This window comes from Phalangium opilio, unplaced genomic scaffold, assembly GCF_054372755.1.
Source record: "Phalangium opilio isolate 3A_F unplaced genomic scaffold, DU_Popi_V2 ptg000217l_1, whole genome shotgun sequence".
Lineage (NCBI taxonomy): Eukaryota > Metazoa > Arthropoda > Arachnida > Opiliones > Phalangiidae > Phalangium > Phalangium opilio.
The window spans coordinates 8724731-8748452 of NW_028324218.1; the positions used below are offsets into that span (position 1 = coordinate 8724731).

At 37.9% G+C, this 23722-nt stretch overlaps 4 protein-coding genes and 1 long non-coding RNA gene across 7 annotated transcripts in view; 1 reads left to right on the forward strand and 4 right to left on the reverse strand.

Moving 5' to 3' along the window:
- Positions 1-1712: 1712 nt before the first annotated feature.
- Positions 1713-5084, reverse strand: LOC149616114 (LIRP-like). The gene is made up of 3 exons (XM_089857534.1): positions 5026-5084; positions 2332-2534; positions 1713-2112 (listed from the first exon to the last, which is right to left on the reverse strand). The coding sequence occupies exons 2-3, from the start codon at positions 2528-2530 to the stop codon at positions 1865-1867; spliced, it is 447 nt and encodes a 148-aa protein (XP_089713660.1). The 5' UTR covers positions 2531-2534; positions 5026-5084; the 3' UTR covers positions 1713-1864.
- A 1826-nt stretch (positions 5085-6910) lies between these two features.
- LOC149616115 (glucose dehydrogenase [FAD, quinone]-like) lies at positions 6911-8513 on the reverse strand. The gene is made up of 3 exons (XM_089857532.1): positions 8339-8513; positions 7653-7875; positions 6911-7538 (listed from the first exon to the last, which is right to left on the reverse strand). The coding sequence occupies exons 1-3, from the start codon at positions 8493-8495 to the stop codon at positions 7064-7066; spliced, it is 855 nt and encodes a 284-aa protein (XP_089713658.1). The 5' UTR covers positions 8496-8513; the 3' UTR covers positions 6911-7063.
- Positions 8514-14242: 5729 nt separating this feature from the next.
- On the reverse strand, positions 14243-15379 carry LOC149616116 (uncharacterized). Its single transcript, XR_016376098.1, has 3 exons — positions 15281-15379; positions 15093-15192; positions 14243-15011 (listed from the first exon to the last, which is right to left on the reverse strand). It is a non-coding gene; the product is annotated as an uncharacterized LOC149616116 (long non-coding RNA).
- Positions 15380-15421: 42 nt separating this feature from the next.
- LOC149616117 (uncharacterized) overlaps positions 15422-23722 on the forward strand; it is a 36460-nt gene continuing 28159 nt past the window's right edge. Inside the window, exons 1-2 of the mRNA XM_089857531.1 lie at positions 15422-15656; positions 18702-18886. Of these exons, the coding sequence (XP_089713657.1) occupies positions 15548-15656; positions 18702-18886 (294 nt within the window). The 5' untranslated portion in view covers positions 15422-15547. The remainder of the gene's footprint in view (positions 15657-18701; positions 18887-23722) is intronic.
- On the reverse strand, positions 20182-23701 carry LOC149616118 (uncharacterized). 3 transcript variants are annotated; one of them, XM_089857641.1, is made up of 2 exons: positions 23382-23701; positions 20182-23193 (listed from the first exon to the last, which is right to left on the reverse strand). In XM_089857641.1, exon 2 carries the CDS (start codon positions 23159-23161, stop codon positions 20435-20437), a length of 2727 nt encoding a protein of 908 aa, XP_089713767.1. In that variant the 5' UTR covers positions 23162-23193; positions 23382-23701; the 3' UTR covers positions 20182-20434. The 3 variants fall into 3 exon arrangements, with proteins under 3 accessions (XP_089713767.1, XP_089713766.1, XP_089713768.1); XM_089857640.1 differs by having other exon boundaries at positions 20182-23196; XM_089857642.1 differs by having other exon boundaries at positions 20182-23215.

A 23722-nucleotide genomic window follows, 5' to 3' on the forward strand; every position in this document is an offset into this window, starting at 1 on the left:
GTACCAAACAGTTATAGATAGTTTTCACACATGGAGGATTCATACCATTTACACCAGGAGGCCGGGCTATCTGGCGGACAGAAACCCGTCTGCTTTTGTCCTCCAGATAGCCCGGCTTCCTGGTGTAAATGGTATGAATCCTCCATGTGTGAAAACTATCTATAGAATTCACCCTAGCACGGTGCGATGCCCATCTGAAGTTTGATGAGCAGGAGAGCAAACAAAAAGGGCTCTCTCATCTGTTACATAACTAAAGTATTAAGAGGATACAGAGTGTCATCCTTCTTCTATTATTCCCTTCTGGTATCGACCATAGTAACCAGAAAACGAAATTGCTTAGAAATACTATTTATATTTAAGAAAATTAAAATTGAAAACCGACTTTCATGCTATCAACAAGTGGTTTATTATTAAAGCTCAAAAAATCCAATATCTTTCGAAATTGCCTGGGGTTTTACTAAAACAAAAAAAAAAAAAAATCTTAACTTTGAGAAAAATCAGCACGTTATAAACAAAGCCTTCTCTAGAATTTAATAAAATTCTATTTATTTCACCCAAACTTGAACGAAAATCCCCAAACAAAAAATTATCAAATTAAATCTGAAAGGGAATACATAATATTCTTTGATGGCATTCTAGAGAAGGTCATGAAAAGAAATTTGGTAAGATGAGACGCTATAAGCTTTTTGTTCACTAGTTTATTATTGATCGCGATGTCAAGTGCAGTTGGCGTTGCTCGACTTTAGAGGGTAAAAAAACCAAATACAGTAAAGCATTGGTTAGTGTACGCACGCGTCACTGAGCTCTTTTATGGTAGAAGTTTATCACAATTTTTTCTTTGTCTTTTAATTTTCCCCGACATCTCTAAAATTTAAGATATCTCTAGAAACTTCAGAAATGTCTTATCAATCCATATTAAAAGTGTCAGAAGGTAGCGTACTCTTGTAAGGCAAGAGTCTGTGCAACAAAGGTTCGGGAAATAAGGGATCTGTGTACTGACTGCTCCGTATACAGCGACGACAGTCCACTTTCCCAATAAAGAGAAACTTTTCCCTGATAAAAGACATAATCAACCCTGATTAATCGCATCGTGGCCGCTTACCCATGGACCCATTATACACTCTTGAAACACCAAGAAGTGATATCTAGTTTATTAGGGAGAAGGTATAAATATGCCACATTTCCAGCTTTATCTCCAGTCCAAACGTAGGTCCGGAGTTAATCCCAGCCTCTAAATTACAACCAGCATCTCATTGGTTCTTGAAACCTCACGTCAGCGCGACGTGAAAGACGAAAATTACAGTCATATTTTCCGACTGAGAAGAGGCGAAAGAGCCCGGCCTCCTTTTACGTCCACCCTTGTATTTTGAAATGGGGGGCTGGGACTATGGCGTGCGAATACTTTGGCATCTTAAACCTTCTCCCTAATAAACTAGATATCACTTCTTGGAAACACTTAAAACTAAAAAAGCTAGCCATACGCTTATTTTGCTGATTTGGAACGATAACAGCCTTTCTTCTGAATCCCTTCTGGGCAATGTTTCCCTATTTATGCGAATGGTTTGTGACTGTCTTTCTCGGTCACGTGCTGGTGTCGGTGCTAGACAAAACTTGTTAATTACATTTTCTTCGCGATTGTTTGAACGAATTTCATTGTCCTTAATTTGTCTTTAGGTTCTGTGTCAAATGATTTTAAAAATGTCTCCTGGGTATTTTCAATAAAATAACTTCACATTTTATTTTGTACAATAAACAATGCTCCATATACTCGCGAGGCTTTAGTTAGATCCTATTCCTTTTTCAAATAAGCAATTAACAAATTCATGGTAAAATTTTAATTAATGTTTGTTTAGTCTTCGTAGACTTATTTACGCCCATAACGAATTCCGCTCGCGAGAACTTGATTTGGGCTTTCGCAGTAGCTCATTAGGGTCAAAACGTCGCAACTTTGGCGGCAACATTCATGGTGTACTCCTCTGGTTGGACGAAGGGCCAAAGCGCGTCTTGACAAACTGACGCTTCTCTCTAACAGGGACAACCCACCAATAGGTCGGTTTTCTAGTAAAGCTTCAGCGTCCTTCGATTCATCGTCATCGGATTCGGAATTCATATCTAATAGAAAAAATTCCAAACATGGACCGTGAATAGACGCAAAAAAAGTGGATTGCAACCGGCCTCAATATCGGAACATACAAAGGGGTTGATACATGGCCGTCTCAGAGAACTCTAGCCTTAGTACTCCTCAACGAATCTCAACTACAATTTCTACAAAGTCATAACCTGAGGGTCTAGGCCCAGGGAGTGTTTTATTAATAATAGACCAAGGCTTACCTGGGTTAGTGAGACTTCTCTTGGAGGGACCACTGTAGTATCGGCTACCACAAACGAGTTTCAAGGCATCGGCTAAGTCACTACCACATAGCCTAGTCTGGCGTTTCTCTATACCAAAGCCAAGCGCCCCGTTGAAGTGACTTAATTTGTCCACAAGAAACACCATCATTAGTAAACAGGATAGGGCACTGGTGTTCATCTTCCTAGTATTTGTGATAAAGAAAAACATTATTGTGTCGTTGTCGTTGATGCTTTTATACGATTTCTGGAACCCATTTAAGTGAAAAGTATTTCTTAATGATATGTTGGTTTCATAATCTCCTCTCTCTTGTTAGTTTTAAATTTAGTTGTTGGTTTTAGAAATGTCACGAGAATTTTGCTTATCAAAACCGTTAGTTTTTGAGTGCTAAAGTTTCTTTTTTTGGTTTTTAAGTATGAATTCTGATAACAATGATCAATGAACTCTATTTGAGTAGCTAATTAGCTATTTAAAGTGAGGTTTTTAAATTGGCCCTTCTGCATTGGACTAAATTTCGCTCTTGTTGTTTTAATTTCAAATCGCCTAGTATTATTATGAAAAAGTGCAATTCGTCATTAAAAATGGTTTTATACGGACAAATCTACGTTTTCTGAGGTGAACCTTTTCTACAGCAAGACAATTAATCGTGCGTTTGTCATACAAACTCTGAACTTTAAACGCCTAGTGCTCAGGAATATATTTTGTATAGAAACGTGACGAAATAGTTTATTGGCGTAATATGCATTTATGAACATCATATTTATGAGTCTAACTACGCATACGCCAAGTGACTTTTATTATAGCGATTTCCACTGACTGCTCCAAAGAGTGCTCTCAGGGTTAGGATGACGTAACTGCCCTCAGCGAGTTTTGGAGAGAATAGTTTCGTCAGTGGAACACGATCGAGAGGTCCGAGCGCGCTCTGAATAAGTGGCGCCGTGCGGAGACGAAATTGTAATAAAATGTATATATCTTGACGCAAATGGGCTGAAACCAATTAATAGAGATGGGCCGATACCAGTTTTAACCGATACTTGGGAAACCGATACGTACCGATACCGATATTTTACCCGATCCTTCGATTAAACCGATATCAAACCGATACCGATATGGTATCGGTATCGGCCCATCTCTATAGATGATTCTCGATCCAATTTCGGTACTTGAAACTATAAAACTGACTTTTCATACGAAAAACCCATTTTAGACACTAGTTACGTTATCCAAAAATAGATGAAAAACTGTGCTGTCTCAGAGTTTAGGTCTTATGGCGCCGTCTACTCTCAACATAAGTATTTATTTTCTTCAAAAAATATCGGGTAGAAATATCGGTTCATTTTTAACCGATACCGATATATCGGTTAAAGCCAAATATCGGTACCGATACCGATATGGTATCGGTATCGGCCCATCTCTACCAATTAATAGACTTATCATTTCCATTAATTTCCAAAAAAAATCTATTTTGAGTAATGATCGACCACGTCTCTGATATAATTATTGGTTTTAGGATGAGGCGTAATATCTTTAAAGTAATGATAAAACCTCTTATTCTTCATCTTCAGAACTTTCAGAAGATGATTCCAGAAATAAATAAGCATAAGCGAGAGCCTGTCTTCTATGAGATACCGCGTGGTGCGCCATTTTAATTTTGTTACGTCATACTCGAGCACCGTCGCTCCGTCGAATTTTTCAGAGCACGAAAGAGCAATTCTCGGGCAGATTTTGGGGTCAGTGGAAAACGCGATTCTGGGCGAGTGTTGCACTCGTGTTCCCAGTGGCGGACGAAAACGCGCCGAGAGTGCACTTAGAGTGCTCTAGTGCAGTCAGTGGAAATCGCTATTAGACTTCAGGTCGTGCCTGGCTGTTCAAATTTGGAAAAGTAAAAATTAACTGCTGATGCCACAGGTAAAAATAATTCGATATTGCTCGAAATACCCCATCTAGTGTCATTCATTTATTTAAAAGGAGGGTGAAGAGGAAAATGAAGTAATTTTTTTTTTATCGACATCCGGGAAATATCTCCGAATGATTTTAAAATTCAAATTAAGATCAGATTTTATGGATAATTTGAAATAAGGACCTTCGACCAATCGCGTAACGCCCTGCCTTCTTGTTAACAAAATACTCGTGGCACGCTCCACGCCGAATGAAATTTACAAAAGTTGCTCGCGATGCGAAAATCGTGGCGCGAGATGTAGAGCTTGCAACGGAAATTTTGTTAACAGGAAGGCAGGGCGTTATGCGATTGGTCGGACGTCCTTATTTCAAATTATCCTTAAAATCTCAACCTAATTTTAATTTTAAAATCATTCGGAGATATTTGATGAATGTTTCACTCTGCAGACTGGTCTTATAATTAGAAGAATCGATTTAAAAATCACTTGATTTTCTACTTTACACTCCCTTTAAGTATACTTGCGCCATCTACCGCTAACATACTGATTTAGGAGTTTCCGGGACTATTAAAATGAGCTGTAGGTGATATTTTGCATGAGAACGTCAATATATTTGCGACAACAGAATTTTAGCTCAGGTTTTGAACATGAAAAATTAACAATCAATAATTAAACAGAAGGTAGTTTTCTTTGCATGGGATACCCCATAGAAAAATTAACTAAGTCCCAATTCTGAAACCATTTCCAACAGAAATATCATGAAATGCGAATACTTACAATATGTTTTTTGGGTGTACTAGGAGCTGAACTTCCAAGGGGTGTTTAACCAAGCGGTTGTAGAGATCAAGTGGTAAAGAACCATCGCTTTATATACTCTCCCAAGAACGGGCATGTTTGTACGATTTAAGACGCGTTTTATCTAGTATTTTTTTTTCAAACCCTACACGCGCATATCGCGGGGCTTACAAAGCTAAATTGGGGGCAACTTTTACTTAAACTAGTTCTGCTTTTGACACATGAAGAAGGCCATGTCGGTTACACACTCTTAAGCCCCTTTAATGCGATAGCTACATTAGCCATCCGGTAGAGTAGACAAAAGAGAGTGCGTTTTACTGATTTTAAAAGTTTTTGTACAAGTTGAGAAACCAAAATAAACCTTTCCGAGTCGAGACTCAATTAAGAGGTGTTTCTTATATAATTAAATAAATATACTTGATATTAATTATTTTAGTCGTCATTAATTTAGCATAATTCTAGTTCAATTGTTTTAAGAAACTTCATTCCTAAAATCATTTTAAACATAGCTATTGTTGACGTTTGAATTCAAGCGTATGCCTCTTTAACAATTTTTGGAAATTTAGGGTATATAAGGCGATTGATTCACCATAAATGATAAGAAAACTCGCAATTGCGCGAATCTTTGGTGGAAGCCCTGGCATTGGGAGGCTAAACGTTTCTTCTAATCCTAGCCAATCGCCGCGTACCTTCTAACCCTAACGATGATAATGGAATTGAAGCCAATATCGCTTTCTGCGAACAGGTTTGCTCCAATTTGCCAACGGCGAACCATGTGACAGACACAGAAACGTCCAGTGTAATACCTCTCCGTGACGTCATCGTCACTCGGAGAGGTAAAAAGTGAGCGATATGTAACTCTGATTAACGCTATAACGTTTTTCGTTGTGTAAATGGTATGAAACCTCGTTGAGTGTAAACCACGTGTAAAAAGTAACCTGTATGGTAAGTGGCCTGAATTTGCGTTAACCATAACGAGATTTATCCCATAAGTATTTTTAGTGATATTGTTGAAATATGAAATAAGCACCAATTTGATTTTTCGATCCAGTTGTAACACCAAACTCTAAATAGGATTCTTTTGAGAATCGTACAAAATCGCTACAATGATATATACTCTTCACCATTAACTCTTGTTAATCGATGCCTAATCCCTACGTCTCTAGCAATACCACCCTTAGTACCCAAGAAGTTACTTATTGGTAATGTTGGAGTAGTTTTTACGTTTGTGGGATTAGAGCTGAGAGTCGAATCCACTAAATGTGAAAAATAAACTTATCCACATTTTAAAGATATTATGACTAGAATTAGTACTTGTTAGTTCGAGATTCTATTCTATTTATTCGGACAACAATACAACATGTTTTGTATATTTAATTAGCGATATTAATGTTTTTATTCAAGAACAGGAATTCATAGATTTCATCTACTTGAAATGTTTAAGATACCATGGACCACATAGTAATATATGATTGAAGGTAAAAACTTCGTTGAACTACCCGCTCCTCCTTCGTCGCTTTTCATTGGATATTCACATTAAAGACAACCATCGATCCTAGATTTACTGGTTCAGAACACGCAAATAGAACTTTTTTACATTCGGGTTCGACGCCCATAGGCTACTGGAGTCAGTATCACGTGGTTTATGAGTTCAAATACATTATGCATGACGTCAGAAGAAACGGTTTCTAAGTCTCCCTTTTATTCCAGCAGAAATGCCCAGAAAATTGACTTGTTAAAGATTCTAAGTCGATGAAATCTATGTATCCCTGATTAGACCTTATCCAATCATATGAGCTGCAGCAAGTCCGAAAAGTAATTTAGAGTATCATGTAAAAAATGGGCCCATTATGTATATGAAAGTTGTTTCACATCGAAATATTTTGCAATACTAAAAATCATTAACTAAACTAACACAGTTTTTTATGGGGTCTTAAAAATTGAAAAACAGAAAAATTGCTGTCACTCTTACTTCCAATACAAATAATTAATTAAATAAGTTAGCAAATTAAATCAGTTTTTAAAGATAGAACCCTCTAAAGACATGATCAAAATATCGCCTTCCATGACGTCTTCTGGGAAACATTGAACCAAATCTCGATCGTATCGAAACTACGCTTGACAAATAATCCGAAATTTTTGGTCCATAAATAGACGCATTGAAAGATGGCGCTGAAGGCAATGTTGGCTGAGGAGCTGTCTGTGGAGTTGGGTTTGAAGCTGCATCTGGAGTCAACTTAGCAGGTGTCTGAGGAGCTGCCTCTGTGGCTGTCTGTGCAGTTTCTTGTGGGTCTGTCTGTTCCGTTGACTGCGGAACAGCCTGCATTGGTGTTCCTTGCTCAGGCTGAGTTTGATTATGAGATCGCGTATACTCGTTAATGATAATATCAGATCCTTTTTCGCCTATCATGATGCAAGCTCCCATGATATTACCGGATAACTGTGTAGGCATTACTGAAGCATCAATGACCCTTAAGTTTTTCACTCCACGAACCCTAAAATTATTATTTGGATTAAATTTTTATTAGATCAAAATTCTTATACAGAAACTAGCTTTTCAAGCGAAATTTACTTAAAAATAGTGCAATAAAATTGATAATAAAATTTACTTGAGTGATGGATCAAGAACTACGGTATCGTCATCAGGAGCTCCCATTTTGCAAGATCCAGTTCCGTGGTTCCATGACTCTGTCAGTAATACAGCGTGACATTTATAGTAGTCGTCTGATTCCATGTCGTATATTTCGCAGCCGGGGATAGGATCAGGGATAGGTTCAGCACCGTATTTCTTCAGAGCATTTGTCTGACCAAACTTATGGGCCAATTTTATACCTATTACAGAATAAAGAAATCGAATTATTTTTATGAACAATTTCTGACAATGGATGATTCTTTAACGTTTTCTTATTGGTCCTGTTGAAACTGATCACGATTTGGCCAATCGGAATCATTGTGTACCCATTTTCTCAACGTATCAAACGAATTTTGTTTGAAGAGCTAGACTTATCATTATGTATGACGAATTTTATCTCGCGAATAATCTATCTCGCTGCTTTTTGCCTGACCTCGCGTTGCTACCAACCACTGAAAGACGACAGAAATCCTCCGTTAATGCCGAGGGACTAATCACTCTCAGAGTCTCTGTACACCGTTTGCAGACTAAACGTAATCATAGCAGAGGAGGAAACTTAAAGATTGCGCGTAATCCTTTTAGTACAGTCAAAGCTACAGTTGTGTTCACCGATAACGCTAAGTGACTGGCATCTCAGTTAATGCACTAGAAAATTATACGTACCTTGACTCAGTGCATTCAAATCAGTCCCGTTTGGATCCGACAAGAAATCGTAGTTTATCTGAGGTGGATCAAATGGATCGGCGCTTTTAAGTGTCACGTTTCCGGTCGTTACAGGATGGTTGTTAGTGACAGCGATTTTAAAGGCGTATCGATCCATGTAAGGCTCCAAGTACTTTCGGATCTGAAATATATATAAACATATTATACCGCAATTGAACTAGGATGACTTTGCAATAATTACATTTTCCTTGAAAACTTCCGTGTAGTCAAAAAGTCCTATGGTGAATTCAATGTCGGGGTAATCTCCTGGAACCACTTCGTAATCGGACTTGATAAAAACTAAAACCTCGTTCATTCCGGGAGAGGACATGATTCCAGTTAAAGGATAACTGATGGTGTCTGGAATGACCATTGCTTCTATTTCACTGGACGTTAATCCCACGCTGACATTGACAGTAAATAATGGTCCGAAAGCTGCCACGTGATCCTGGTAGCTTTGACCAACTGGTAACTCCTTCTTCACTGGTATCTACACCGACGGATAAACGTGAAATTTTAAATTTCCTAACAAAATATTCAGAGTTCAAAGTTCACTGAGAAGTTTATAAGCCTCTTCGATGTAAAAAATCGGTTAGGCAACTCTCAGTATCGAGACAAACAAGGAGGTTGGCCCAAAATGCCTAGAGCGCAGCCCACAAAAAGTGAGATGGAATGCAATGTCTCACTCCCGTGTCTTTCCCTCTTTGTTAGATGAAGGGGCTTATTGTGTGATTGAGGGATCAGTTACTCGGTGTGATCCGTTATATTTAGAGGGATTGAATTATGCAATGAATTGGGCTGCAGTAAAGACCAACTTACATTAAATCTATCAAGTTCTCTTTTAGGCCCAATACCGGACAACATTAAAAGTTGCGGTGTTCTTATCGTACCAGCACATAAGATGACTTCTCTATTTGCTTCGGCGAAATAACTTGTATTATCCATAGTAAAATAGACCCCTTTAGCTACTAAATTAGAATCTATTTCAACCTACAGAACGAAATATCCTGTTAGCAAGGACGGGAAATAGAGCGAGGCTCTACGTATCCCTACGGTTTTACCTTAGTTGCATAAGCTCCTGTTAAAACTTTCAGATTAGGTCTACCATACGCGGGTTGCAGATAAGCTCTCTCGGTACTACAACGAAAACCACCTCTTGTGGTTGCCTGCATTCCGGACACTCCTACATAAAATGTTTCATAGTAATTACGTATGATATTTTCAAATAATTTCACGAAATTTTCATTCGTGCGTAGAGCTACCTGTTTGAGTTTTTCCACTGTGATCTGTAAGTTTGAAGCCCATTTCAAGGCCTGCTTCCATATACGCCTGTTTGAGTATTGTTTGATAAGGAGCGTTGATTGTCATCACACCATCTGTTCCGTGCATTCCTGCGCGCGCAAAGGCGATCAAAGAATGGTTAAACCAGAAGTAGGATAAGGGACTAGAAGTATCAAGGTAACCAAATTCTTCACTTGGCAAAAGTGAATATTTTTTATAACACACCAACGGTTGGCCCTCTGGTAGCGGTTTCCGAATTTACCCTATAAAACGTGAGACGCTCGCGGCGGTAGACGGACGAACTAGATTCAAGCACCGGCGTCCGTGTTCCGCGGTTTTAGGTTGAGGGGAAGGGGGTAGAAAATTATTTTTGGAACTCAACCAATTTTTTTCTCTCTAGTGTAGGTGCGATGGATGCGGCATAAAATCCTCAAATATGTTCACTAGTGCCAGGATCTATTATGAATGCTAGAACTCTTTACTTCTAGTCCCTTATCTTACTGAAACTTATTGCAATTTACTAACTGTACTTGAACAGTGCCAAATCGACTAAGAGTCGGAACACAATTATTCCTAATGGTTTATAAACTCCTGGTTTTCTTAACTTACCCATATCAATTTCATCTCCTTCAACAAGAAATTCCTCCATTTTCATATAGTATGGTAGAACCCCCTCGTAACCCCATCCGGTTGCGCCCCTCTTTTCCCACAGTTCGTAGTCAACTGGGCTTCCCCGAGTATAGAGCATGCCATTGATACCACTGCCCCCTCCGAGTATTTTACCGGCAGTGTAAAGTCCAGTCTGTAAAAGGATGTATAAAGATTAAAAATCCTTTAATGACTTGAGTTCATAAGATATGTTCCATAAGTTTGTCACTGGTTACTGAGAGCTTGTCATGAAGTGAGTGTGTTAGGTCATGGATTGGAGGTAAAGCGACGCCTGGTGTGGCTTAGTACAGACTAAATAGGAAGACGGACTGCAAAGAAGCGTGTAGTCAATTCAAGTAACGTTCGCGCTCGAACTAGCTCTCAGGAAGTCTCTAGCATTTCGAGCTAAAGATAGTGTCATACCAGAGATAGATTTAATTTTAGAAGTAGGAATGGAGAACGGTTAGTATTTACTTCAGTCCGACTCAAAGCCCAGTATAGAACCCGCTTCTTCTTCCATACCCCTCCCCGTCCCGTGGAAGGGGGTCCGGGACTTTGACGCGCGCCCAATTTACTCTGTTCTCCATTCCTACTTCTAAAATTAATTCTATCCCTGGTCATACTTAAGGAACGTATCTTATAAACTTATTCTTTTAACTAAATAAACCTTTACCTCGTTAATGGAGCCTTTGAAACCTACGGTTTGATTCCCTGTGCTGTAAAACCAGGCTAAACCATCTTCACCTTGTTTTAGTCTTGAGGCGGTAATGGGTATTTCAGAGAAGAAATTAGGTTTCCGACCCGCTTCCAGTAACAATACTGATGCGAAATTGTTCTCGCTCAAGCGACTGGCCACAGCGCAACCCGAAGAACCAGCACCAACTGACCATAAGGAAAATTATGTTGGAAAACAACTTTAGAAAGTGTAGGATAATCTGGTTTTGTTTATGCCAAAAACTTTAAAACTAGGTTGGGGCACAGGGTTCGACTTTTGACCTCAATTGCCACGCACGTTTTTAACGTTTTGATACGCGATAGATCATAACAATCCTTGGGGAGAAATTTAACTAATGGAGAGTCTACCTCAGTTCAATTTACCCCCCTCCTTTTTCGTACGTCAGTAGTGTTCGGAGTTATCAAGTAGGTGTTTGAACTCGCTCATTTAAAATAACCTAGTTTTCAGCCATCTTGTGTTGATTTACTTTGCAACGTTGCTGAGAGGAACTTTTAACCCCAAAAAAAAAACCACCGTTTAGGCATGGACAAGGTTATCAATGTCAAGACTGCAATGACACTGCAAACCTCAATGGGGAGAAAAAGACTTTTAAATCTCGTCATACTTTCAATTAGTAACTATAGATGTATGAATGATTGACAAATTTGAAAACCATAATCTTCAATTATTATTTATTGACTAAAGATAATCATAAGTGACATAATATAGATTCGGCACTTCCAACGGTCATAATGTCATCATGAAAATGTTTCCTACACAATTTAGAATTATAACAATAGGAAAAGGCATGCTTCTATAATAGAACCTTTTCAAAGGGAGGGCGCTGTAGTATCGTCTGCTTGATAGGGTTAAGACCAAACATCGAGTATGTGGATGCAAAAACGTTAGATAGGGCTTCAAAGTTACCAGTCCACCAAATTTCGTCCGTATTGTTTGAAGCCATAGCTAACGTCTTTGTTGTTCACATACCATAAAAAACAAGGTGATCAAACACCGGACACTATTATATCCCCTCGATTATTCAAATGCGTCTATTATTATTAATATAGTTTCTAAATATTAGGTTAAACTGATTTTTAAATTTTACCTATCATTTCGAAAACTTCGTTATTTTTAGATTCATGTTTTATTTGCTGACAAAGAGTAAGAGTAAGAGTGCTGATCCTCCGAACAACCCAAAGTGCATGACCATAAAAAATATTAACATACCCACAACGTAATCGAACTTGTCGTACTGTACAACCTGACTCGTACATAATGTTGACCACCATATCAGCCCAAATAGATACGTTAGTATATTTCTAGGGGACATGTTTAACAAAAGAACGCTAGGAAAATTTATTTGGTCGAATTTTCCGAACCAAAGCACGTATGTGACACAATAATTCAACCTTGCGATTCGAACCTGACTAGTTTTAACCGTGGCACTCGAATTTTGGGGGCAAACGCTATCAAACTGGTAGTGGAAAATGGCCTACACCTACAATATCGGTGAAAATATCGCACGCGTACCAACGACTGACCTATAATTCTAATGGAAAAATCAGTGCGAAGGTTTGCCCAGTAAAATCGGTTAATCGTATATGGGATAATTGCAAAGCTTTTGAACCTGTACCCAATTATTTATCATAACAACAAGCCATAAATATTTAAAAATTATTTCGGCGAAAGACCTATGGTGTTTGGTACAGACGTTGTTCCAAAAGGTACCCCCTTAACTGTTTCCGTAGCGTATAGTGTTTTACCAAGAAGCGTTATCTAGTTTACTAGGGAGAAGGTATAAGATGCCTAAGTATTCGCGCGCCATAGTCCCAGTCCCCCTTTCAAAATACAAGGGGGACGTAAAAGGAGGCCGGGCTATTTCGCCTCTCCTCAGTCGGAAAATATGACTGTAATTTTCGTCATTCGCGTCGCGCTGGCGTGGGTTTTCAAGAGCCAATGAGATACTGGTTGTAATTTAGAGGCGGGGATTAACTCCGGACCTACGTTTGGACTGGAGATAAAGATAGGAATGTGGCGAATTTATACCTTCTCCCTATTAAACTAGATATCGCTTCTTGGTTTTACTTTATTCATTTGGCAAAGCATTTTTAACTGTTATCTTGTTTTTATTTATTAGTTAAACTAGCTAAGCTAGCTGGCGTGGCTCAGGGTGTTTTAATTGACTGTAAATCGAGAAGACTTTGCTGTTTATGTTGATAACAAGTCCTTGAGGGGCCATGCGCAAGATGTTGTTTTCTAAGAAACTAAGTGTTTACAAATTTCAAATTCAATCAAACGATGGTATATTGGGGGCTAATCATGAAGGTAAAATGTTAAGGTTTAGACCCTAGAATGGGACGTTCTTAACGGTTTTAATGGTTATCGGTCTGCGAACCCAACTTTGATAAAAAAAAAACTCCACTAAATCATTTCAATCTAAAACCTTCTCCAGGTGTTACTGATATCAACCATGCTGTTAGGCCAAATTTGGTGTCGCTAAATAAATTATCAAGTTTCGGCATATGTAAAGTAGAAATTAATTTCATAGCAACATCAATGGGGGCAGGAAAGAAATAAATAATAAATATTAAATACTGTGGGCTAAAGATTCTTTTATCTTGTTATTAAAATAAACCAAAGCGTCGTGAATCCAAGGTCAATATATAGAAACATAAGCGAATAATACTCTTTAAGTTTCTATCGTTAGGTCTTGGGGGAATGAGGTTTTATTTCATCAGGGATAGATTTAATTTAAAAGTAGGAATGGAGAACGGTTAGTATTTACTTCACTCCTACTCATAGCCCAGTAAAAAGCCCCTCCCTCCAACACGTAACGAAAAGTTAAAATTATCTTATTGGCTCACCTAAGTTACGTTTTGATGACGTTGCTGACGGGGACGGCGAAAAATACGTAGTTCCTTTTCACCTCTGTCGCTATGACCCACCTCTTCATTAATACCCCTCCGTCCCGTGGAAGGGGGTCCGGGACTTTGACGCTCGCCCAGATTACTCTGTTCTCCGTTCCTACTTCTAAAATTAAATCTATACCTGATTTCGTTAATCTCGCCGCTAAGGCTTAAGAGTGAAGTATTATTCGGGTATATATATTCTTCCACTCGTAATCGAGGAGAGATTTTTTTAATCACCTCTTGGGTGTCATACTAAGTGTACACAAAAATGAAGGCTTTCTCACATAATTTAATACCAGATTGGGGGAGACGAATTTTAGGCAGCATGGGGAACAGACTAGTCCTGTATAGATGCCCTTTAGACATATAAACTTAAAGGACGATTATCTATTTATGATGCAAGTCATAATATTGTATAAATCTATCCTGTTTAAATAAAGACGTACGTACTACATTAAAACTTAATACTTAAAATACAACTACATTAGTTTTGCCTTGAAATATATTTTAGTATAGAGATATAGGCTACCGCGATTAGTAAAGTTAGCAACTTATAATTATTTTAAAGGATTACTTACACGCTGCAAAACAACGAGCCATGACTCGAGTCCTAAACTATACCAACCATTACTATGTACAACCTTCTTTTGAAACATGATTTTATCGCACAAGCTGTATCTTGATAGATAAAAAAATGTATGACCATTAAAAGAATCTTGTTTTTCGAAACAATTTTATTGCTTATTGAATTTTATCTAGTACTGTTAAAATTAAGATTGAATAACTTTTGAAAATGCGAGATTTTTCAAAAAAAAAAAATTGTTTATTTGATGCAAACGTTCTATACATTTCAAGTTTTAAACTAACCAGTTAAAGGGATAATCAATGTACTATGTCTTATCTTCCATCAATGCGTGAATTTCGTAGCTATATTAGTACATTGGCAAATGACCTTCAGCCTTTCCGTTGAATTTATCCGCCGAGTTAGTCCACGCTTAAAGTCACGTGTCACTGTCCAATCACTACTTCTGGAAATAGTAACACTGCTACTTCAAAATAAGAAACGCATTGTACATCCCTTTAAAGAGAGCATAAACGACGGTGAATAATTTGAAAACATCTTTTGAAAGATATTAGGTTCAGTGAGTAAATTACCCACTTGAAAATGCATACCATGTGCAGTGACATATTTAAAAATTACGTTACAAACAAACATGCGATTGCATTATAAGACCATTTTTTAATTCGCTTTATACTCCCTTTAAGATAAACATAATTATTACGTCATAAAAGACAGAGAGAAAAAATAACTTTTGACATTCGCTGTATCTGTTTATCTGTACCCACCTGGCCCTATTATCTGTCATGTTACTCACAGATCAATCGTATTAAGCTACAAACAAAGAATTCATTATCATTTGAAGATAAAACTCTAAAAGGTTATTTCACCGCCCGACGTATAATCGCTTAAATAAATTTAACACAATTGAATTTGGAAAGAGTCCCACTTAAGGTTTAGACGTGAAACTCAAACGGGCGGTCGTAGAGTTCTCGGTTTTTCGCGCTTTCACCGTTAGTTCCTTCTATTACCGCGGTTAGGCCTAATTAATTGAAATGTTTCTAACCGTCGTTATAAGCTGCGCTGTTATATTCCTTGTACATTTCTTTTTCAAAAAACGATGTCTGAAATGCAAGAATATCAACATTCAAGACATATTTAAAGGTAAAAGTTTTAGTTGTTGAAGAACTTAACGGGTTTTGACGAAGAGGGTTACCGCCCTCTTCGCGATGTACTGTAATAACGGATGGAATTGGGTCATATTGATTGACTTGAATAATATTAGGATCGTAGCCAACTCTTATGAGACCTTCGTTTTCGTGTTTTAAAGTGTTACAGAGCTAGCTTCCGGGGTTGGGTATGATATCCGCATTTTTAAGGGCTGAATCTCTTAATGATAAACTACGTATTTGCAATAAATTCGTTCAAGTTAAGTGCGAGGATTGTGATTAAAACCATGTTCGCTATCAGAACTTATATTTGTTCTTGAATTGTTAAATACATGGTTTTTCTCAGAAGTCTGCTATATATTAATGGGTATGTTCATTGGGTCAAACCGAGGGGGTAGACACTTGAGAACTCAGGTGTACAATATGTCTTGAACTCAATGTACTGTCAAAGTTGAACTGTGAGTTCCGAAGGCTTTGAACTCAATGCACTGTCAAAGCTGAACTCTTTTGAACTCAGGTGTACACAGAGATCCAGAGCGTCTGCCCCCTCGGGTCAAACCGCAAGGGGGAGAGTGTCACCAGAACATAGGGTCTACAACATTTAGATGTTCACAATATGTAAAAGTTATATAAATACATGATAATTAGAGATATACAGGGTGTTTTTGACAAGTGTGGAATGAATTTAGGGGAGGTATATTGGGCAATTTTGAGTCAAAAAGGTTCTATCTCCATTTTGTCGTCCGGACCACTGTTTTCGAGTTATGATTTGAGTGTTTTAGGGATGACCCCTTAATTAAATTAGAGATCATTGTCTTAATCAGTTTGTTAATTAAATTTAAGGGGTCATCCGTAAAATACTTTGATCAATCTTAACTTGAAAACAGTGGCCCGGACGGCAAAATTTTATAGAACATTTTCGACTCAAAATCGCCCAAAGAACATCCCCCATAATTTATGCCAAACTTATCAGACACACTCTGTATATCTTGATTACATTTCGCTATATCCTTAGACTGAAGTGCGTCGTAAATAATTTACTCTTATTTACGTACATGCTAGTGAAATATTTGAAGTAGCTAAATCTAAATATTTAAGCATACGTTTTTAATGTAAGACTATAAGTATTAGCAGGGATATATTTAATTTTAGAAGTAGGAATGGAGAACGGTTAGTCCGACTCATAGCCCAGTATAGAGCCCCTCCCTCCAACGAAAAGTTTAAATTATCTTATTGGCTCACTTAAAGTACGTTTTGATGACGTTGCTGACGGGGACGGCGAAAAATACGTAATCCTTTTTTACCTCTGTCGCTGTGACCTGTCTCTTCTTTCATACCCCCCCGGGAATGGGGTCCCGGACTTCGATTACTCTGTTCTTCATTCCTCCTTCTAAAATTAGATCTATCCCTGGTATTAGATTGCGACAAAGATATAAACAACAAATCATTGATGTCCCAGATAAAAAAAATAGCTGAGAACTCTAAAGTGGTCTTTGAATAAAAGATCTTAAGCGAATCCAAGAAATAACAAATACTTAAACTTAATTGATACTTAATTGCAAAACTCGGAGAAAATGCACTTTCATTAAGACACTATTAATATTTCAACTCATTATAATTTGAAATGTTTTCAATGTAAGAAAATCAAAATAGTTTTGTTATTTTCAAAGTTTTTTTAATCAATACCAGTTTCAAGAAAAATAACGTTAGGATAAGGCGCTATTTCTGTACAGTTCAGCGTCCTAAGATAAGCCATGTTGATGCGGTTCGTAATCTTCCGTCATATTATATATTATTTATGATAATTTTTGCGTTTTGACACATATTTCAACTACTAAACAAGACCGAAGGCACGTAGGCGCTTGTCTTAAACGACTTGAAATTATTGGTTTAGTTTTATCATAAGTTTATAAACCAATATTCCATAAGTATGACACTACATATACTTCGTAAAGCTAGAGACTTACTGAGAGCTATTTCTAGAACGACTAAACTAAGTTTTGCAGTTCATCTTCCTATTAGACTGTACTCAGGAAGTCCGTATCACCAAGCGTTGCTTTACGAGAATCTATGACGTTTCGCCTACGTCACTTATGACAAGTTCTAAGTGACGAGCTTTGGAACACAACTTATGAACTTATGCTTTTATCATCGGTATTATTGCTTTGCCTTGACTCCATAGGTCGCAAACTTGAATATGAAAACTAGACTATTGAAGATAAGGTCTTGAAAAAATTGCAATTTTTGTCAAAATATTTTCTTTCAATTTAATTCGACAATTGTTGTTCCTAAGGTATGCAACTAAATTATACGGCTGCAAAATTTCACACATTGTTTCACGTGAAAGGTGTATCATAGTTGTCACCGTTTGTTAATAACAGCGATAAGGTTTTAATCTCGACAATTTCCCAAAATTATCAAATGGATAATTTATTATTAGGAATTTGCAAAATCTTTTGTTTAAACTAATTTACGTCCTTGAACTTAGTTAACTCGGGACAAAAATATGATAAATTCTGCAGTGGAAATATTTTACTAACTTAGTCACGTGTAAATAAGTACTTCTTGTAGCTATAAACAGGTAGCACTTAAAGATAATGCCCAACCAAGAAGCCATATCTAGTCTACTAGGGAGAAGGTATTAATTCGCCACATTTCTAGCGTCATCTCCAATCGAAACGTAGGTCCGGAGTTAATTCCCGCCTCTAAATTACAACCAGCATCTCATTGGTTCTTGAAAACTCACGTCAGCGCGACGCGAATGACGAAAATTACGTATTTTCCAACTGAGGAGAGGCGAAATAGCCCGGCCTCCTTTTACGTCCCCCCCCTTATATTTTGAAAGGGGGACTGGGACTAAGGCGCGCGAATACTGAGGCATCTTATACCTTCTCCCTAGTAAACTATATATCGCTTCTTGGCCCAACCTTAAACCGGGGTACTATGGGTTAATTTACGGCCATACGTGGGAAGGGCCCTCTTGTGTTAGCGCTATAGAGTATGATTCCGTCATTATTGAAGTAACATTTTTGTGTTTTAGATTACAGATTAATTTTGGAATATTTGAAAACCACTGCTTGGCTCCATCTATCCCACACGTCAAGAGAAAAATTAAAACTAGGTAGACATTCGATTAAAGGAAAATCTGCAAGTGAACTAGGATTTATTCCAAATCCTTACGACATCTACGTTGAGGAACCACATAACCTAACAGATGGAACAACGGTAAGCTTGTCGCTTGATTCTGATTTATTGCATAAAATTAAATGTCCATACTAGTCTAAAGCTAAAACAGCTTAGCTTAATTACTTAATTAGTATTCTTACGTCAGTAGATGCGTTGTATAGTTTACGAAGTGTTTTCTGTCTTGTCAAAATTTCTGTGAAAGAAACGTCTTCATCATTATTCTAAAGGACCGTTAGGCCCTTGTAGATAAGACTTGACACCCGTTTGTAATCATGTTATCATATAAGTTGAGTCAAAAATGTACTATGATATATTGTCACAAGGTACATCCTAATCAACTTTTTCATGCTGTAACCCCTTAAGATAGCATTGTCTTTAAATTTGTTACTTAAATCTAAGGGGTCATTCGTAAAACACTTTAATCGTAACTTGTTACAGTGGCCCTTAGGTCAAAACGCCATTGAACATTTTCGACTCAAAATCGCCAATAGAACCAACAGCACTTAAGTTCTACCACACTTTATAATCATCCACGTTAATATCTCTGGAACACCCACCCACGCGGTAGAGATATCAGACTACAAGGTTAGATACATCTACCCTAAAAGCATACATTTAAAGGATGTACAATACGTTAAGTAGGGGCGTAACCAAAACTATATTTTGAAGTAGTGGTATTATTTCATGGAGTAGTCATTGGGCAGTGTCACGTGTCTGTAAGCGGGGATCGACTCAGCGGATATATTCAACGGAAATGCCGATGTACATTGCCAATGCACTGATAACAGATAAGCTTGGCATAGGTCCCGGCACTACGTAACACATTGTACATCATATAAATATGCATATCTAGATACCCTCCTATATACTGCGATCAGCTATACCAGAAGGGGATAATAGAAGAAGGATGACACTCTGTATCCTCTTAATACTTTAGTTATTATGTAACGTCATTCTTTCCAGGCTCACCCTTTTTGTTTGCTTTCATGCTCATCAAACTATAGATGGGCATCGCACCATGGGGTCAATTCTCTGTTTGGTACTAAATCCTCAGCAATCAACCCACAAACCTCATCTTGACATGGGACAAAAATTCACAAGCGTGCCTTGGCAAATAATTAAGCGTAATAGAGTAATGATGAGGGAACTATTTATCGCGTATGTGATTTGGTTTAGTAACCTTGCTCCAAATGCTCTGATGTTGGGAAGAATGACGTTACACTTACCCCGCTTTGTGGTACACTTCTCTCGAAGAGAAGTATTATATTCTTCTGGTTATACTAAACTTTCATTACTAGATAACTGAACTGGGTCAATGAAGTTTATTTAATTCATTTCTAAGTTCAATATGATGATTTTAATTATCTTTCATACATTATTAGTTAAATTTTGAACAAAAATATTACAAATATAGAAATTGGTCCCAACACAAATTTAGTTTAAAAAAATATGGAATGTTGAAACTCTAAATTAGTAACTCGTCAAAAAAAAGGCCACGAATGACTGAAGAAGAAATTTTTCTCAGTACAAAAGAAAGATTTGAGAAACTAACTAACAATTATAAACTATTTAAACATTAACTATTAATTAAACCGGACTACCGGTATGGTCATTAGCGGGAGTATTATCTTGATCAGGACTACATAAGGTTCCGGCAGAATCCGTGCTACTGGAGCGTTCATCTAAAGCTGACGCTCTTGATGACGACGACGAGGATCCAGATGACGACGAAACATCTATTGAAAATCCTACATTCAAAATCGGCCAGAGAGCTGAGGATGACGGTTCTGCCGAAGCCTGAGCACCATCGTTTAATTTCTTATCTTCCATATTACTCTTTGGTTCATCAGTTTCGCTAAATGAATCCTTGCTACGATTAGGGTTTCCGGCTTTCCCAAGCTTTTTATGCTTTTGATTTTCGACTTGATCCAACTGAGGACTAAGTGAAACTGGTTCTTCTCCGGCTAATTTGTTCAACTTGGCTACTAATCGTGCAGTGTTCGATGTTGGTATACAAGCGACTTCAGACTGAGAAGGATCATAAGCGCATGCGCCTTCTGTGTCCATTTCAGCTGGGCTCATTTCATACTGAAATTTATTGCTACTAGTGCATGACGAAAGTGCGTCGGAAAAGTGACATTTTGGGCTTTTGACTCTTGAAGATTCCGGACAATCGACATTTGATAGTAATGATGATAAGAATGCCAAGTGTTTGCACGTGGTTCCTTTGCGACATTTTTCAGCGGATTTTAACAATAAAGTAGCGTTGGCGTCCATTGTTGAGGGTTTACGTTCCTGCAACTCGAGAAGTCGAAGTAGCAGGGATTCGTCATCATCCACGCCTTGGGAGTGAATATTATTGCTAGACGATGGTAACATTTGTTGCAACGAACTGAAGTTCAGGTGTGACGAGGAGTTGTTAATAATCCTATCAGAATGAATACGTTGTCTTGAAGGGTGAAGTAAATGAGTATTTTCGACATCCTTGTCACTGGACATTGTGCGGTCATCAATATCATTTTCATCGATACTGGTTTCTTCAATTGACGTACAAGATTCGTCCGGACATCTTAATGGTCTTTCACTTTCGCCCTCGCTTAAAGTTTCGCTATCCGAGCTAGAACTACTTTCCCCATCCATTTCTAACGAAAAACCCTTGAAGCTAGGTTCCATTGTTTGTTTCTTGGTCGAAAGTCCATAACGTCTACTTTTATTCTTAGATCTAGCACCGGAACAATTCTTGCCGCCAATGACGGGTTTAACAGGAGTTGAAGAACAAGTATTGTTTTTAATGTCATTTTTAGCTGCAATGCTGGACGAAGTCGGCATATCCAAATTATTAGGGGGTGTTCTACTGAGATTTGATGCCTGGTTGGGTCTTGGTGGTGTTATATTGGTTGAGTTTGATAAATTTGATTCTAGGGTCGTATTGATGCTTTCTGATTTATCTCCAACAGGATTTAAAACGGGTTGATGGTGTGATAGCTCGATAGAGAGGCGTTCCTTTAAATCGTTAACTTGGGCTGCTAGCTGAGTTTGCGTAGCTTGGAGTTGATTAATATACCATTGTTGATCTCGACATTTTTGGAAATACGTTGGTGGTCGAACTTGGAAACCCAATACCAGGGTATCGTTTGATGTGTTCAAGTATCCTTCATTTGCTAACAAATCGAGTCTAAAGAAGCGGTTATAACCCCAACATTCTCCAACTTCAAAGTCCGATGCAAACTCTCGGACAATGTTCTTTGTTGGATCTCGAGAAGCCTGATGGATCATTTCGACTCTGTATTCGTATTTTGACGTTTCAGGGAGTCCAGCTGATAATTCGAGGAATACGCTGAGATAATTTCCCCTAACTACGCCATTACCATCAGGGTATACTTTCAATCTCCAAGTTAATCCGTAAACGTTTAATGGCGGGCTATAGACAGGATCAGCGCGTTGTTGTAAAATTGAGAAATTTTGCATTACAAATGTGCTTGTTTCGTAAGTAGGTACAATTTCGCTTTGAAAATCTGCTGGTACTGGTGCTGTAACGAAACTGGCCATGGGTTTACGTTGAATTTCATTTATCAGTCGGACCAAGTTCGTGCTATTATTTATCAATTCGCTTTTGGCTGATCCTGATAGTTGATTGTCAACTGATTGAAGTAATGTATCCAATTGTTCAGTTTCTTGCGTCAGAGACGATTTTTGACCCATTAGAGTCAAGAGTTTGTTTTTCAACTGCGAATCCAGCCTCGCAATCATGTGTTCAACAGCGTTGCGTATTTCGTGTACTCTTTCATCCTTCGCTACTCGGACACTTTCAACGTTTCTCTCAACTTCTTGCACCAATATGACCAATTCCGTTAATCTTCTACGTAACTGACAAGCACCTTCTTTAATTTGTGTTACATGGTGTTCGTAAACTTCCTCCAAAGGTTTAAAAATGTGACCAGAATGCATACCACCCCATAGAGCGCATTGGTGGCATATACATAAGTGGCAATTCCAGCAATAAACGCTTAATTTCTCCTGATGTATGGAGCATTTTTCGTTTTCGAGTAAATCACCTTTAGCGTTGGTTACAAGTTGAAGATTGTCAAGTTGTTGAGTTACTTCTTCAACCCAACGACAGTTTACTAATTCGTGAAGGCGTAATGCAGCCCGGCAATGTGGGCATTGCGAACGTTGCTCTGTTAACCAGCGTCTAATGCAAGCGAAGCAACAAAGTTTCGAACAGTGTGGGCACAGATGAGCGTCTTTCAATTTTTCCATGCATATGAAACATCTAAATACTTCGGCTAAACTCTCTACTCCCGCTTCTTCCATTCTTTAAATTGTTATCCCGTTTATGCGTGAGCCTGCTAAAGAAATGACAACGTTCTGTCAAAATACAGAGTAATTTAAACACTGTGGGAAACCATACTAAATCTTGGTAACAAATTAAATCAAAAGAGACAATAGAATAGAAGAAACCCTAATAATGATTATCACCACCGACGTACATAACAAAATTGCGTCATTGTCTAGAGGTTTAAAACGTACATACCTTTAAATTTTGGCCCGAATTCGCCTTGACCTCAAATATTACGGATTCAGGAAATACATAGTATATGCAGGAATGTACAAAAGTCGAAAGATGAGTCTTTGACGTATCGTTTAGCCTTGGTTAACTTAAAACAATTTTGCAAGAACTTTTAATAATTCCTTAGATTATAGTTGCGGACTGACAAATTAAACTTAAGAAAAAATTAACTATTGTTCTACACGTACTCGGTCAAATTACGTATTCCAAATCCGCTATTTAGGGTTCCAGTTATGTCTGTCTGGAGGAAAAATTGCCTAAAATACACTAGTGTCAACAACAGGGATGCCAGATTGAAAACCTTC

Coding starts and splice junctions, on each gene's coding strand:
- LOC149616114 (XM_089857534.1), bottom strand. CDS start 2,530: ATGAACACCAGTGCCCTATCCTGTTTACTAATGATGGTGTTTCTTGTG. Junction 2,113..2,331: donor GAGAAGTCTCACTAACCCAG/GTAAGCCTTGGT, acceptor TTTTTCTATTAG/ATATGAATTCCGAATCCGAT.
- LOC149616115 (XM_089857532.1), bottom strand. CDS start 8,495: ATGGATCGATACGCCTTTAAAATCGCTGTCACTAACAACCATCCTGTA. Junction 7,876..8,338: donor TTTGAATGCACTGAGTCAAG/GTACGTATAATT, acceptor ATTCTGTAATAG/GTATAAAATTGGCCCATAAG. Junction 7,539..7,652: donor GTTCTTGATCCATCACTCAA/GTAAATTTTATT, acceptor TAATAATTTTAG/GGTTCGTGGAGTGAAAAACT.
- LOC149616118 (XM_089857641.1), bottom strand. CDS start 23,161: ATGGAAGAAGCGGGAGTAGAGAGTTTAGCCGAAGTATTTAGATGTTTC.